Source organism: Macrobrachium rosenbergii, chromosome 37 (assembly GCF_040412425.1).
Source record: "Macrobrachium rosenbergii isolate ZJJX-2024 chromosome 37, ASM4041242v1, whole genome shotgun sequence".
NCBI classification, from domain to species: Eukaryota; Metazoa; Arthropoda; class Malacostraca; order Decapoda; family Palaemonidae; genus Macrobrachium; species Macrobrachium rosenbergii.
In genome coordinates, this window is record NC_089777.1 from 37,306,537 (window position 1) to 37,322,884 (window position 16,348).

At 35.6% G+C, this 16,348-nt stretch overlaps 1 protein-coding gene and 1 pseudogene across 1 annotated transcript in view; both read left to right on the plus strand.

Annotated features, from left to right (window-relative positions):
- Positions 1–5,679: 5,679 nt before the first annotated feature.
- On the plus strand, positions 5,680–7,590 carry LOC136825196 (uncharacterized; annotated as a pseudogene).
- A 153-nt stretch (positions 7,591–7,743) lies between these two features.
- LOC136825197 (uncharacterized) overlaps positions 7,744–16,348 on the plus strand; it is a 32,762-nt gene continuing 24,157 nt past the window's right edge. Inside the window, exon 1 of the mRNA XM_067081222.1 lies at positions 7,744–7,763. Within this exon, the coding sequence (XP_066937323.1) occupies positions 7,744–7,763 (20 nt within the window). The remainder of the gene's footprint in view (positions 7,764–16,348) is intronic.

The window sequence follows — 16,348 nt, forward strand, 5'->3', positions numbered from 1 at the left end:
TAGTCATTTCACTGACAAGCCACTGTTTATGCAGGTAAAACCTACCCTGTAACCTACTATAACCCCTTTACCTCAAAAAGTGCTACAAAGTATTGGTAACATTCATACGTAATTACCAACTCCTACTGCATAATCAAAATTTCTGAAAGTTATAACTACCTGCAATTAAGTTGCGTTTTTTTCAGTGTACCTCTTATATTAATAAATAAGATGGTGCTTAAAAACCCATAATATATATATAATATATATATATATATATATATATATATATATATATATATACACACACACACACACACACACATAGTATATATGCTTCTTAAGGTGCTACCTGATGTATACTATACACTCCACGTTTGCATATACAAGCAGTATATGCTTAACCTTGTCAACAACAATCAATAAGTGTATTTCCTCGGCATCGTCTCGCCACTGAACAGAGCTACACTTTACAACACTACATAAATGGCATGTAGACAGTGTTACCAACAAATTTTTGCTAAATTATGCTAGTCGGATGAAAATATATGCTAAAAATAAGAATTTATGCTAAATATGGTATGATATAATGCTAGAATTATGCTGACTAATTATTATTATTGCATTAAACATTTCCATAATACATTTGAGTTAAAATAACATAATGGACTTTTCAGTGTTTATATTAGGTGAAATGATACGAATGTGACTGTTTGATTTAGTAATTGGATATATTTGATGAAAACTTGTTAGAAAATTGAAATATAATTTTTCTTTCATATTTCACATATGCAATTAACTACCTGCACAATGCGTGAAAATCTGTTCAAACATAATTAACATTTTGATACTTATATAAAGAAAAAAATACTTTACTTATGAAGGAAAACATAATATGTATACATTCACACTTTACTGACGATATAAAGAAAATGAAAAAAACATACTTTACTTATAAAAAAACATATGTAGGCCTATACACTAACACCTTACTGACTATGCCATTGTGGGTACATATTTCTATTCACAGAATTTATCATTGCTTTAGTGGGCTCAAATTTAATGACCCCCTCATTATAATGTATGCCTTCTCCAGCAATCAACTCATTTGTTAGAGTGGCGTTTTTAAGGCGGTTTCTCTTTTCATTTTTTTCAAGTTTACAGAAAATATTCTTTCGCAATCAGCATTACTGACAGGAATTGTTAGTAATGCTTTTACAATTTAGACACAAATTTGGATATTTACCACTTTGGTCGATTTTTGACCAGAACATTTCAGTATCCATAGTGGCATTTTGAGAAAGAATATTATTTGCCTCCTCGCTCATTACCAGCAACCTCCACTCATTATCAGATCTTGCTCCTCTTCTGCTGCAATGATTCCAGGAAACTTTGCAGAAATATCTACTATAGACAGTTTATTGCCTTGTGCAACTTCATTTGGGTCAAGGAGGAACAAATAGATGTCAATGTTGGGTCACTAAGAGGAAGGCGCTTTTGAAGTTGAGCAGCCAGTTCTACACAAACAAAAAGCCGCTCAAACATTTGAGCTGTGTTCTGGCTGTCCCTTTTACTAGCAGTACTCTCTCAAAGCCTACTAAACTTAACTCCTCCATAAATACTAGAAGATGGTAAATGGTAATCCTGGTTTTTAGGGTCCAACTGCACCACTCTTTTAACTGGTAGCTTGAGAGTACTGGGTTTAAAGAAACAGCCAAGAATCTGTACATATACAAATGACGGCAGTCTCTGACTACACAGTGAACTGTTGAGTGAGAGCTTTGAAATATGATATTGATCTTATCAGTCAGGGACAGAACATACTCCATGAACTGGAAATATAGATGTGTATATGGATTTGACAACTCATTGTATAGGAAGTCAGAAGACAGTAGTCTGTCTTCTGTGTGGGCTAACTGAAAGTACATGTGCAAAACTTTCCATTGGTCTAACAACCTAGATACACAGGCATTAAGTGAGAGCCATCGAATATCATGTAACCTCAAAATTCTTTGATGTTGAGCCTGCATAAATTCCTGAAACTCTCTAAGTTCTCGAGTCTTTTGCTAGAGTGGCTAAAGTAAGAAATACACTCACGTAATATTTGTTCTAGAGTTTTTGGCAACAATTTTGTGGAATGACTAACAGCCAGGAAATAGAATGACAAACACACTTAACTGTAAGTATGTTTGGGTTCTTTTCCTTTAGCCTGGTAACAATGCTGTTATTTGCACCAAACATAACATTTGTTGTGTCTGCTGCAAATCCAACACAATTTGACAAGTCTAATTTACATGACTGCAATTCCTCACAAAGCACTTCAAACAAGCTCTCAGCAGATTCACCTTTTAAAACCGGTAATCCAAGAAGTCGTGTTATCACTTTACCTTGATTTGAGTCAAAATACTTAACTACTATTGCCATCACAGTTTCTGACCCTATGTCAGTCGATTCATCAATTATCAATGAGAAATAACAAGATTCATGAATCTTTTCTAACAGCTCTTCTTTAAAATTTAAACCTAGGACATTTTCCACAATTGCAGCAGATTTTGTTCGTTTGCACGCATAACTCTTAGCAATTTCAGAGTCATTGAATACTGTAGGCAATAATTCAGATAAATCATCCATCACTGCATATGGCAAATGATGCTTTACGGCAAATGCAGTAATTTTGATTTCAGCACGAGAGGTGGCATCTGTTACTTTACTGGGTTCCTTAAACATTACTGATATCTGGAAGGAGGAAAATTCTAAGTTAAGATGTTTGATAAAAAAATGTATACAACACACACACACATACATACATACACACACACACACACACACACACACACACATATATATATATATATATATATATATATATATATATATATATATATATATATATATATATATATAAATATATATATATATATATATATATATATATATATATATATATATATATATATATATATATATATCAGATAAAAATATATAAAATCAAGATAAAAAAGGAAGGAAATATATGTAATGAAATAACTGCGAGGAGTGAAGTGTATTATTTAAGAGGCATTAATTTACTCCAGAACTCCAAAGACAATTTCCTCTGATGTGAAGATATTTTACATCTTTAGCATAGGCCTACTACTTTAATTGTGTAAAGCTAAAAATAAATAAAAATAAACGCTTTCAATCACTTGGAAAATGGTAAGGTTAAGTTGCAATATAATGTGAACTACTTTGTTATAGTGACAATTCCGTACTGTTTGAAAACAATAACATCAATTTTATTCACATTTATGAAAGTCAAAATTCTCAGCTTATCCCACCATTCTATAAAAAAATCAATATAAATAGTTGGTTACCTTGGGAAATAAAATCAAGAGAAATGCAAAAATGAAAACAACACACTAATTGACAGAGATAAAAGAAATGGCAATTTACATCTTTGACTTTTCCTATAGTTGGATAGGTTAGTCTCTCAGTAAAATTTTAGTTCAGTATGAGTAGAGCTGTTATTTGTGATAAGTTATGCAAATTATCTTACCTTGTTACAACCTCATGAAACATTTTCTAAATCTTTGTGTTTTTGGACAGTGCATGGTTTTCAACACACTCAGTTTGGGTTGGAGACTGCTGTGACCATTTGCAATAAGCTTTGTCATTCTTGTTTCTTACTAACCAGTCTTTAAATTCCTTATCAGCTAACCACTCAGACCGAAATCCTTGACTATAAATTTCTTTTCACCGAAATTAGCTTTTCGTTTTCACTGTCTGTGTCTGATTCTGATTCGCTACTATTAGGCCTCTTATTAGATGCCATTGTTACTGTTCACCCTTCAGGGACTCAACCTCACTTGGTCACTGACTAACTGAGGACTCAGCGTGTTAATAAACAATTCCACGACAGGAAAAAAGAACGCGTTCTGTCTACGAATAGTGTTGCCAGACCTACAAAGTATTATTATGTAACAGGCTATATGCAATATAACGGAATATATATATATATATATATATATATATATATATATATATATATATATATATATATATATATATATATATATATACTGTATACACATACACTCATTTAAGTTAAGAATACATTACTTTAAATGTCAATATAGCCTAAATCCAGGAATTATCTGCATTGTACTTCAAATATTGTGAAAGTATGCTAGAATTATGCTAAAAAATCTGATTATGCTAAGATTTATGCTAAGCTCCAGATCTTGGGCCAAATTATGCTAGAATTATGCTAAAAATCTAATTATGCTAGAATTTATGCTAAGCCCCAAATCTTAGGCCAAATTATGCTAAAAACATAAAATTATGCTAAATTTATCTAACACTGAAATTTGATGTAGCAGCTGAAAAGAATTCAGAAATGGGATGGTTTGCAATATGAAGAGCAAATTTGTTATATGATAAGTGATCTTATTATAAAAGATATACTACAGAAAGTTTAAAAAAATTGACATAAGGTTTTGAATATTGTCTGTAAGCCCTATACTTTATCTTAGGCACATTATATTGTTGCATTATATTTTACAATTTACAAATACTATCACTTATTGTAAACATTGAGATTGTATTTTAGAAAAAATGAGTGGGTGTTACAGCATGCTGTACACTCCTTTTGATGTATTAATTTATGTCAATAAAATTTTTGAATTTGAATTTGAATTTGAAGTTCATTGATGCGCGCGCAAACACTAACATCAGATCATCTCCAACTTTTGTCTCAATGTAATTTTTCGATATTAACTTTTCCAAAATGATAAATCACCCTTCGTAAACCATAATAACATTAAAGCACTTACTCCTAGTGTTTACACTTTAATAAATTTATTCTTTGTAGTTGAAACCTTGAAATAACTTATTCATGAAATGGGCAAACCACTTGCCCAGTTCACGAAACGGGCAAAGGGCCTGCCCACTTCTGGTGAAAAGAACTCACAAGAATGTCGATGAACAATATGGCAACATTCAAGATCAATTGTTTTACAATATACCCTCCATTGTGAGCGCTGTGTTGAAAAACGTTGCAGAAAGGAAACAACAGCAGAGTCAGACCACTATCAGCAAGTGATGTTAATGAAAAGAGGACAACTCGATCTGGTGGACATGCAAACTATGAGGAAGGGAGTTATCGCTTTATTATGCACTATATGGGGTACATGATCAAGTTTCTTGTCATTCGTCCCCGGAAATCAAAGACAACAGTTCAGGTTGCCTATGAGCTTCTTTTCATCTTGGATATAGGTGCACCCTACATCCTTCAGTCCGACAATGGCCGTGAATTTACAGCTGCAGTTATCCGAGAACTGGCCTCACTGTGGCCTGAACTTCTCTTAGTGAATATATCGTTTCCAGAGGCCTTGTAATAGTTTTTCCCAAATATCTAACAAACCGGCTTATGAATTTCCATGAAACTACAGCAATGAATGTTTCAAACAGTGGCCTAATTTTTGGTGGTACAATGAATTGACAGATGTGCTAATTAAGCCGTTTACTCTTAGAAAAAAGAAACTTCTTCCCCTCCTTCAGGCGTTTCGAAGAAGTGGTACTTAATCACGTAACTGTGACGCAGAGGTTCCCCAACCCTCCTTCGGTGTTTACACCTATGGCTATCTAGTAATCCCCCTTCCTTCTTGCCTTCTTTCCTTCATTCCCATTGTTATTAGGCTACCGAGTAAATCCCCTGTTAGGAAAGACTGTGTACTGCACATATAAAATGAGCCGGAAGAGCAATAAAATGTTTTATGGTGGTAGATAATGATTAGATGGTTAACACAAATTATCGAACATAATAGAAGAGGTTTAAAACAGGGGTGTGGGATCACACAGAGAGATATTCTACTCGGACTCCTACAAATTTTAGATTTGCGACTAAAAAAAATAAAATAAAATAAAATAAAATAAAATAAAAACATTAGTAGAAATAGAAAACAATTTTTTTCCTTGAGAGAGTTTTATATTTGGAATGATGTTACTGGGGCAAGACTGGAGCAGGATTCAGAAATAATTTCACCGACTTCGACTCCTACCTCAGAGCCCTTTTAGTACATCCAAGGTAATCATCGGCAGCAGTTGTAGTAGTAGCTCTGAACTATTTCATATAGATTCGACTTTAGTCATGGCAAATATGTTGCTTTGTCCTCGCCATTGCAAAACTACAATTGCGCTGAAACTCTTCACCATTTACAACAGAGAGAAAGAAAGAAACCGCCTGAAAATTAGTATAAATCGGTAAGAAAAGTATGGCTTTAATAAGTACATGATATATTGCAATATACTGCTAGCTAAATATATATATATATATATATATATATATATATATATATATATATATATATATATATATATATATATATATATTTGTTTATTTAAATGTATTTATTTTTTTTTCCTACAGGCCATGTGAAAGAGTTGCTGATGCTATGGGGATGACTCCGAACGCTGTCCGAGTGTTGGTGAGCCGTGGAAACAATCCTCATCAACCTGAAACACCACCTGCATCATCAAATACGTCGCCTCTGGTCTTTGACAACTTCACCGTTGGTTCCATTAGGAGACATGTGCACAGCATGTTTGCTGCTAAGCGATTTTTCACTATTGCCACTTTAGCGGAAGAACTTAAAATGCTAAATATCATTCCTGAAGAAACATCTGAGAAGGCAGTATGGCGAACCCTCCATAACATGGGTTTCCAGTACAAAACATCCCAGCGGAAAATGTACCTAAGGAAAGAAACTTTGGACGTCGTTTGCCGCCGAGTTGATGCTCTACCGATCCCTCCAGCAACATCGTGATGAAGGAAGAGAAGTAGTGTATGTCGATGAGACGTGGTTTACGACGAGAATGCAACACAGCAAGGAGTGGGTGGACACCTCTCAATCTGTCACCAGTGCCACCTACAGCCGGCAGGTGCCACCAGGAGAAGGAGAGAGGTTTGTGGTGGTAGCAGGTGGTACAGCTAAAGGTTTTGTAGAAAATTCATTTTTATGCTTCCCTGCGAAAAATAAAACCGGCGACTACCATGCAGAAATGAATTCAGAGATATGTATTCGGTGGCTAACATCACAGCTCCTGCCGTCGCTTGAGGATCCTTCGGTGCTGGTGCTAGACAACGCCCCATACCATAGCCAATTGACAGGAGATAGCCGATGCCCAACAACAGCTACAAAAAAGGAGGATTTGGTTAACTGGCTCAGGTCTCGAAAAATACAGTATCCAGCTCACGCAACACGCCCTGAGCTTCTAAAGATATGCAGGGGCAACCGGCCGAAACCAGTTTACATTGTGGATAATATAATCCGTGAATGGGGCCATGAAGTGGTTCGCTTGCCCCTGCCCATCCTGAAGCTCAACGCCATCGAACAGGTGTGGGGCTGTATGAAACGACAGGTGCGCTCCTCGTTGCAGCGGTTTACCCGTGCTGATCTCTTTGCCAGGCTTGAAGAGGCCAGGCTTGCTGTAACAGGGGAGACGTGGGCTGGCGCTGTCAGGAGATCAAGATATTTTGAAGATGATTACTGGCTTTCAGATAATATTCAAGACAGTATAGATCCGGTCATCATCAACATTGATAGTGACGAGGAAAACGATCTTTTTCCTTGAGAGTGATGATGAGTAAAATGTATAAGTGTCCATTTCTTGTTTTTTTTCATCCCTCATATATCTATGCTTTCCAGCAATTGGTGATAACATTATTTTGGAAAAGCAAAGCTAATGAATACTTTGATACGAGTATATCAGCTTGGCATGTAGACAATGTCAATGGATTTCTCAAAGTAAGGTTGATTGGTTCATTAATTGAAGTCTGGTATAATTACAGTGACAAAGTCGCAATGATATTTGTCACATACCTTTTAAGTAACAAAAATAACAGGTACTGGTAATTATAACGTAAATAAATATATAAAACTATAGGTTGAAATATAATAAATCTTATGTATGTATGAACACACACACATATATATATATATATATATATATATATATATATATATATATATATATATATATATATATATATATATATATATATATATATATATATATATATATATATGATTTCAAAATTTACCAAATGGCCGATGTCAATGCCCTTATATGAAACATCTTTTAGAAGTCTACCTTCTAAGGAATTCAAGCTACTCTCTCTGGTGAAATTGATATGATAAATTATATCAAACAATGCTCTCTGTCATTTTCTTCCTGGCAATTGATGTACCGAGTAACCTGTGTTGTATGGAAGAATGAGTCCTACAATAACCTAAAGAAAACTATATTTGTATTCCTTTACCAACACTCGCTTGAAGTGCGAAGTGTAGGGTTAGCATGGCTTCTTTCGTCTCCTGTCATAAGTCTCATTCTTGATCTTCAATGTGAGTGAGTGGGTAAGATATAAAAGGTTGGTCTTGTGTTTAAGTAAAGTCTAAAGTCACGAATCACATTACCAGGTATGCTGAACTTTACTGACAAAGAATTTCGTATTGCTTGGGGTAGGTCATAGGACAATTATCTATGGAGTTAAACAGGCGTTTAACAATTCGGGGATGGGGTACAGGGAAGAAACGTTATACCAACGTCACTGAGGGACGTCATCACTTTTGCGAATGTTTGGGTGGCTAAGACTGGCTTTAGCCTCATTTTCTTAAGTAAAAAGTTAATGAAACGTAATTGGCAATGCACAGTATTTCCCAAAATTAAGCCATTGTATGAAGCGCTCCCTGCTTTGATATCATAGAAATCCATCAGTTATTTTAGGAGTTATTTGACACAAACACTATTACACGGCCTCTGGAAACGTTTTTTTTAGTAGGCATCTCTATTTTTATTTATTAAAGCAACAACTTTTTAAAAATCTATTTTTTCCTTCGTAAATGTTCAGGTTTTCTGCTGTACTAATATCTAAGTACCATAGATATGTTTTCGTTCATCATGGCAGCCCATCTCATGAAATGAGCAAGGATTCATTTGCCCATTTCATGAAGTGGGCAGGCCTTGAAAAAAAAAAAACCCGTTTCGTGAACTGGGCAATTGGTTTGCCCATTTCATGAAATGTGCAATTTCACAGATTAGGGTATATATATATATATATATATATATATATATATATATATATATATATATATATATATATATATATATATATATATATATGCATGCATGTATCCATTAACAGGCAACTATCTACATTCCCAGTACATTTCAAACCACTCTGTCCTGTTTCTTCCACCCTGAACACATCGGATATGATCCATAAGAATGGTCTATGAATAGCTAACCGCTGGGCCTGTTAGAAATCTGCACGGATATGTGACACTTTTTTCTTATAATCCCAATATTTCTCCATTAGTTTACTTCCCATTCATATCTGGTGTATTGTTGACCATTTTCTACAAATCACATTGGTAGTCACACCATTTTTCCTTATATGACTATTTTGATCTGGTAGTTTTAATTAAGATTTCATAGCAAGCTGGGAATAGTGTTAAGCCTCAGTAGTTGGTGCTTATGACTTCATTGGCAGTTTAAAATACTTGCAAGATGTTATCAGTGTCATATGCCCTTGGTATAGCTTAGCAAAACATCAATCAGAAATCTGAAAAGTATTCTAGTGGTTCAGCAGTTCTGATGGTGCATTGTCCATCCTGGACTGTTCTCACATGCATTCTGATTAGCACTTCTATATATTCATTCACATCCGGTGGTGGTACACCATATGTCTGGTTGTTTGGCTTTGTTTATTCAGAACCTCCTAAAAATTTTTCCTGTATTCTCATAAGTTCCTCCTCCTGAAATCTGGTAGAGCCTTCTCAGTCTTTTATGGTCTGGCTTCTTGCTCCGTGCCCAGTACTTACCTTCTCTGCGCAAAGGGAGGATCATGGCGGGCATTCCCGTAGCCAAGATCTAGAGAATACATGTATTCTCAAAATCTAGAGAATACAAGGTCTTCTCACGGCTGACCCAAAATTGGGATCTAGTGCGCAGGTAGAGGTTGTGACGTCACGCGGTCTACTCACGGTCCTTGGTGATCTCTGACTGATCAGTTCGTTTACAAACAAGCAGTGTAGGCCTTGCTTCCACATATTTGGTATTGATATTGTCCGTAATAGTGGTCTTATATTTTTTCTCTTTCTTGCTGCAACTGAGACAGTTTAAGCGATACGAGCCAAATCTTGTGCAGTAAACGGGTACTTTGAAAACAGGAAAAAAAATAGGGATCTAATTCTTCATAGATTTCCTATGGACGACAAGTGTACTGTCGCAAAAAGATGGAGTTATGATAAAGGCACAAACGCTTCATATGAACCTAGATCAAAAGTGCAATGTGTAAAGTCAGACTTTGGAAACAGCTTATTCATTATAATTTCGACACCGATATAACTAAAATTCTCCTATTTGAATCAACATCAAGATAACGAGAGCTGGATTTCCTATAGTTGGTATGGTTAATGACTTGGGGCAACAAATATAAGGTTATGTAATTCAATAGGCAATGGCGTAACTAATCCAACATTGTTAACCCTGTGGATTATTGCAGGGAAATGCATGTACTTGCCGATGCTCCTCACTTGATAAAACTCATCAGAAACACTTCACTTTCTTAGACCATGGATCTAGGTTATCAGACTGTAGGACTGCTCACATTGAGTCAGGGAACTAATTAAGAAAAGTAAGAGTGATCTAATGACAACTCATAAACTATTTGAAAAGCATTTAAGTGTTACAGGTATGGAGGGTATGACAGCGAAATTAGTGTTACAGTTACTCTGCCACTCACAAAAATCTCATACACTTCGGAGAAAAAGGTCTAATTGTGGACAGGCACTGGGACAGTGCAAGCCAGTTCATTTGCCTTGTTGATAAGTGGTTTGATTTATTCAGTTCTGGAGTGCATTTTGATAGAAAGTCTTCACGAAATGCTTACTGGCTAATTTTAGAAACCAAAACAAAACGTTGCAAGAGATGATACACCTATCCAGAACAGTGAAAAGTCTGGGAGGAGAAGGACTTTACCCTTTCCAGAAAGGCCTTGTGATATCTTGCAAATCTCTAACGAACTTGCTAGGGATGATAGGTGAAATTTTGCAGTATCATACATCTTGACTCATAGGTTGAATCGAGATGGACTGGAACACTTTTTTGGCTATATACGGCAAATGGGTGCATGTCAACACTTTTTTGGCTGTATACGGCAAATGGGTGCATGACATCAGCACCCATCACCTGCTGAATTTAAGCACCGAGTTAGAGCCCATCTCCTGGGGAAAGAGAGAACTCTATGAGGCGCAAAATACAATGCTGAAAATTGTATTAGCGATAATATGACTGAGGTCTCATTTTCCAACTTGATAACTAAAGAAAGCACTTCTTACGAGGCCCAAGAAACATCTCTTCAGAAAGCGTTAAGCTTATGGGCAATATGGTTTCGTTTTTTTTTCAAGGCCTGCCCACTTCATGAAATGGGCAAATGAATCCTTGCTCATTTCATGAGATGGGCTGCCATGATGAACGAAAACATATCTATGGTACTTAGATATTAGTACAGCAGAAAACCTGAACATTTACGAAGGAAAAAATAGATTTTTAAAAAGTTGTTGCTTTAATAAATAAAAATAGAGATGCCTACAGTAGGACGCCTATTCACTAAGAGAAGTTCAGGCCACAGTGAGGCCAGTTCTCGGATAACTGCAGCTGTAAATTCACGGCCATTGTCGGACTGAAGGATGTAGGGTGCACCTATATCCAAGATGAAAAGAAGCTCATAGGCAACCTGAACTGCTGTCTTTGATTTCGGGGGACGAATGACAAGAAACTTGATCATGTACCCCATATAGTGCATAATAAAGCGATAACTCCCTTCCCTCATAGTTTGCATGTCCACCAGATCGAGTTGTCCTCTTTCATTAACATCACTTGCTGATAGTGGTCTGACTCCTGCTGTTGTTTCCTTTCTGCAACGTTTTTCAACACAGCGCTCACAATGGAGGGTATATTGTAAAACAATTGATCTTGGAATGTTGCCATATTGTTCATCGACATTCTTGTGAGTTCTTTTCACCAGAAGTGGGCAGGCCCTTTGCCCGTTTCGTGAACTGGGCAAGTGGTTTGCCCATTTCATGAAATGGGCGATTTCATAGATGGTGATATATATATATATATATATATATATATATATATATATATATATATATATATATATATATATATATATATATATATATATATATTGTTAAGAACTCTGTTGTTCCGATAAGATAATTTATCAAAAAACTGGTTTTTTTAATTTTTTAAAGTTCGAATAACATTTCCAGGCACTTTCTGAGCCTTCCAAAAAATAGATAAATAGATAAATTATCCTTACTACGACAGCTTGCAAGCTAAAGAGTAAGATTTACCAGCAACATAGACAGAATACACTCTATTGAGGGGGTAATTGAAAAATTCAGCGTAAATGCCTAGATTTATTACAATGAATTATTTGTACACATCCTCGAATTACTGGCTGAGGGCCCGAACACATTCACTTACAACTCCCATTCAAACTCACAGTTAACCGTCATGTAAACGATAGTTAGAGAGAAAGTGCCGAGGAGAAGGGAGAAACAAAACAACTTCCGCACTAAGTCAGAAATAAGTGGGAGATGAAAGAAATAGCGAAAACCTTAACCTAACTCTGCACAATATTTACGGTAATATACCATTACATGGATATGTTCCCCACACCGGACACAAAAACAAGGCAATAATCTCCACACCGAAGCAGCTTATCAAATGAGTGATGGTCTCGATGGCACTTCGACGTATTGGTCGTCTCAGGACACTGATGCTTAAACATAAGGGAATGAGTCTATTCTGGATACAAAGAAGGCACAGAATGAGATGCTTACTCTTCTTCGTGACCAAAAGGCCTCCTAACGGGGCCCTCAGAAGATCTGGAGACAACGGCTGTTCGCAGGAAGATTCTGGAGGCGCCACCATAACAATTGGCAAGAGCTCAGGATGTGGGCGATGACGATGGTCGCAGTACACCTGAGAGCACGAGAGCACACCTGTAGGTTACAAAGGGGGTCAGGTATGTACATCCAACGACACTGATCATCAGCAGCAGACAATCCCACTTGAAGCAAGAAGTCATCCAAATATAGCAGAGCCATAAAAAAAGACGAGATCTTCTCTACAGGAAGGCCAAATGCAATCTCTTGTCAATCCAGACGAAAATATGTAAATCGCCTCTTAAACAGTCCAACGTGGCAGAAGGCCGAAGGCCAAACCAACGAACCACTCATACATGAAAATAAAGAGAACTTTTTATGAGCGGAGAACCAATTAACAAATAACAGCCTTCGGAGGGGGAAGCACAACAAAACAAAACTCTAACCAAGAATTCGAGGCTTAAATGGACTAGTGAAACATTAAACGGTAATTAATAAACAAATGTTTACTTTAACAGAGCCACGAGATAAAAACTGATATCACAATATATATATATATATATATATATATATATATATATATATATATATATATATATATATACATATATACACACACATACCTTTTTGCCAATAGAGAAGGTAGCTTAAGACTATGGCATACGCTGTGACATGTATGGTTGAATACTAAGTACTGGCACATATATACATATACTATATATATACAGCATATATATATATATATATATATATATATATATATATATATATATATATATATATATATATATATACATATATATATATATATATATATATATATATATATATATATACATACATACATTCATACATAGACCTTCTCCCGAATGGAGAAGGTATCTTGAGACCTCGGCATAAGCAGGACAAGTGATGCGCAGACGGATTGCAGGGGCGGGATGAGTTGTGACGTCAGAGTTAACCCTTATTCAGTAACCCTTCTTTCTGAAGTTTGTTATTCCTCACTAACTGGTTAATTATATCACTTGTGCTTCATGAACGTGAATGTATAATTAATGATCCTGATACCCTTAATTATTATTTATTAATAATATTCGGAAGATGAAACCTATTCATATGGTACAAGACTACAGGCCATTGACTTGGAATTTCAAGCTTCCAAAGAATATTATTATTATATATATTGTTATATATTTCCGTAGACGAAACCTATTCACATGGAACAAGCACAAAGAGGCCATTGACTTGAAATTCAAGCTTCCAAAGAATGTTGGTTTCGACCTCCCACCGCAGAGCCCACAATTCAGCAGTAACTGATCAAGATAAAGAGCCAGTGAATTTTGATCGGCCTGTGGGAGACGCGAACCCTCGACGTCTGAGTGGCATGCGACGATCACAATAACCACTGTATCAGCTGATCACCTGAATTTATGTGTGGGAGTTAGATTTTTAAAGGAAGAGGTACACTTATCGGATGTTTAGGTGTCTCCTTTGTTGTCTCAGTTATATTTTGACCCCATCAGATAAACGCTCTTACCTAAAAGGTGACTTCAAACACGACGCTTGACTACAACTCCCGCTGGGGCTGACGACGAGTTCCCACCGGTCGCAAACAAGCTAAGAAATGTTCGCATCCATCTTGGTACTGTTTATATATATATAATATAATATATATATATATCCATATATATATATATATATATATATATGTATATATATATAGATTATATATATACATATATATATATATATACATATATGTACTATATATATATATATATATATATATATATATATATATATATATATATATATATATATATATATATATATATATATATATATATATATATAAATATTATAAAGATATATATATATATATAATCATTTTATATATATAGGCACTAGCTATTCAAGGAAAGATTCTAAAGATGCTATCATTTTTAGAATGGATAATATATGTATATATATATATATATATATATATATATATATATATATATATATATATATATATATATATATATATCACACTCTAGCTATTTAAGAAAAGACTCTGAAGATGGTACCAATCATTTTTAAAATGGATAAAAACCTTTACTGCATATTATTTTGACCAATTTATTGTGCAATACATGTAAGAATTTTCATCTTGATCTTTGCTTGTTCAACCTATATGCATTTCTGAACATTTATTTTTTCCGTCATGCGGGAATCGAAAACTGAAAACGGCATACCACGAAATTGTTAACAAACTGAATTTACTTGTGCCCTCCCGGTTTTTATCTTGAAATAATCTTTTGCAACCAAATTATCTTTGTTAGTCATTATCAGTTCCCCAAGAGATCCGCTATGGATAAAATTTCGTCACTTGAAATGCTTGATCAAGGAGGCCCTTCCTTATTCATTTCATTGTAAAGCAGAGCACCGTAAAGTCACCAATCGCGATCAGAAGCAGCCGGATTTGCAAAGGGAGATTCTCCATACTAATGCCTAAAATATCCTGTAATTTAAAGTTAGTAGAACACACGTCATTGCTCTTGACTGCGTTCCTGGCAGAGGCAGTTGCGAAAGAGCAAGCCTCGTGAATGTCTGGATAAAATGAGGTCTCCTCTTTCATACTGCGTTATCTTTGGCCAACTTTGCCCTTTCTCGTTGCCACTTTGCCTTCTCTGCCCACAGAACTCTTTATGGTCCCGTCCTCAGTTTAATATTATTCAGCTCACCACTAGTGCTTTCTGGTTGGCTTTGTAAATATGCACTATGGGAGATGATTCACCTTGCATTTAATCTTCTAGCCTTTCCGCAAAAACAAAGACAAAAAGTTCCTGCTCCATTTTAGAGTTCACTTTTCTCTGGTACTCGTTTGGCTTGGACTTTTGCAAAATATGTAAAAGTAATGTTACAATTTACAACCTAATGAAAACAATGGGATCATAATTAACTACTTAAGCCAACAGAGGATCAATGAATTTTCAGGAAATGGGCCTAAATCGTCCTATTCCCAAACGCTTGTGAGCGTCAGTGCAACTCATGCGGTGCACTGTAGGCATTATTAAGGGTCTTTGCAGCGTGCCTTCGGCAACTAGCTGTAACCCCTTTCGCTCCTTTTACTGTATCTCCCTTCATATTCACTTTCTTCCATTTTATTTTCAACCCTCTCCTAACAATTAATTCATGGTGCAATTGTGAGGTGTAACTCCTGTTACACCTTTCAAACCTTTTATTGTCAATTTTCGTTACAGTGCTGAATGATCTCATAGGTCCCAGTACTTGGCCTTTGGCCTAAGTTTATACTCAATTCAATTCCGCTTGTGAGGCGAGGTTGAAAATGATGGAACGATGGGACCATGATCCGAGTTGCAGGATGGTACGTAACGTCACTGGGATCGTGACTAATCTTCTTGACCTTTTCTCGAATTACCGTCATT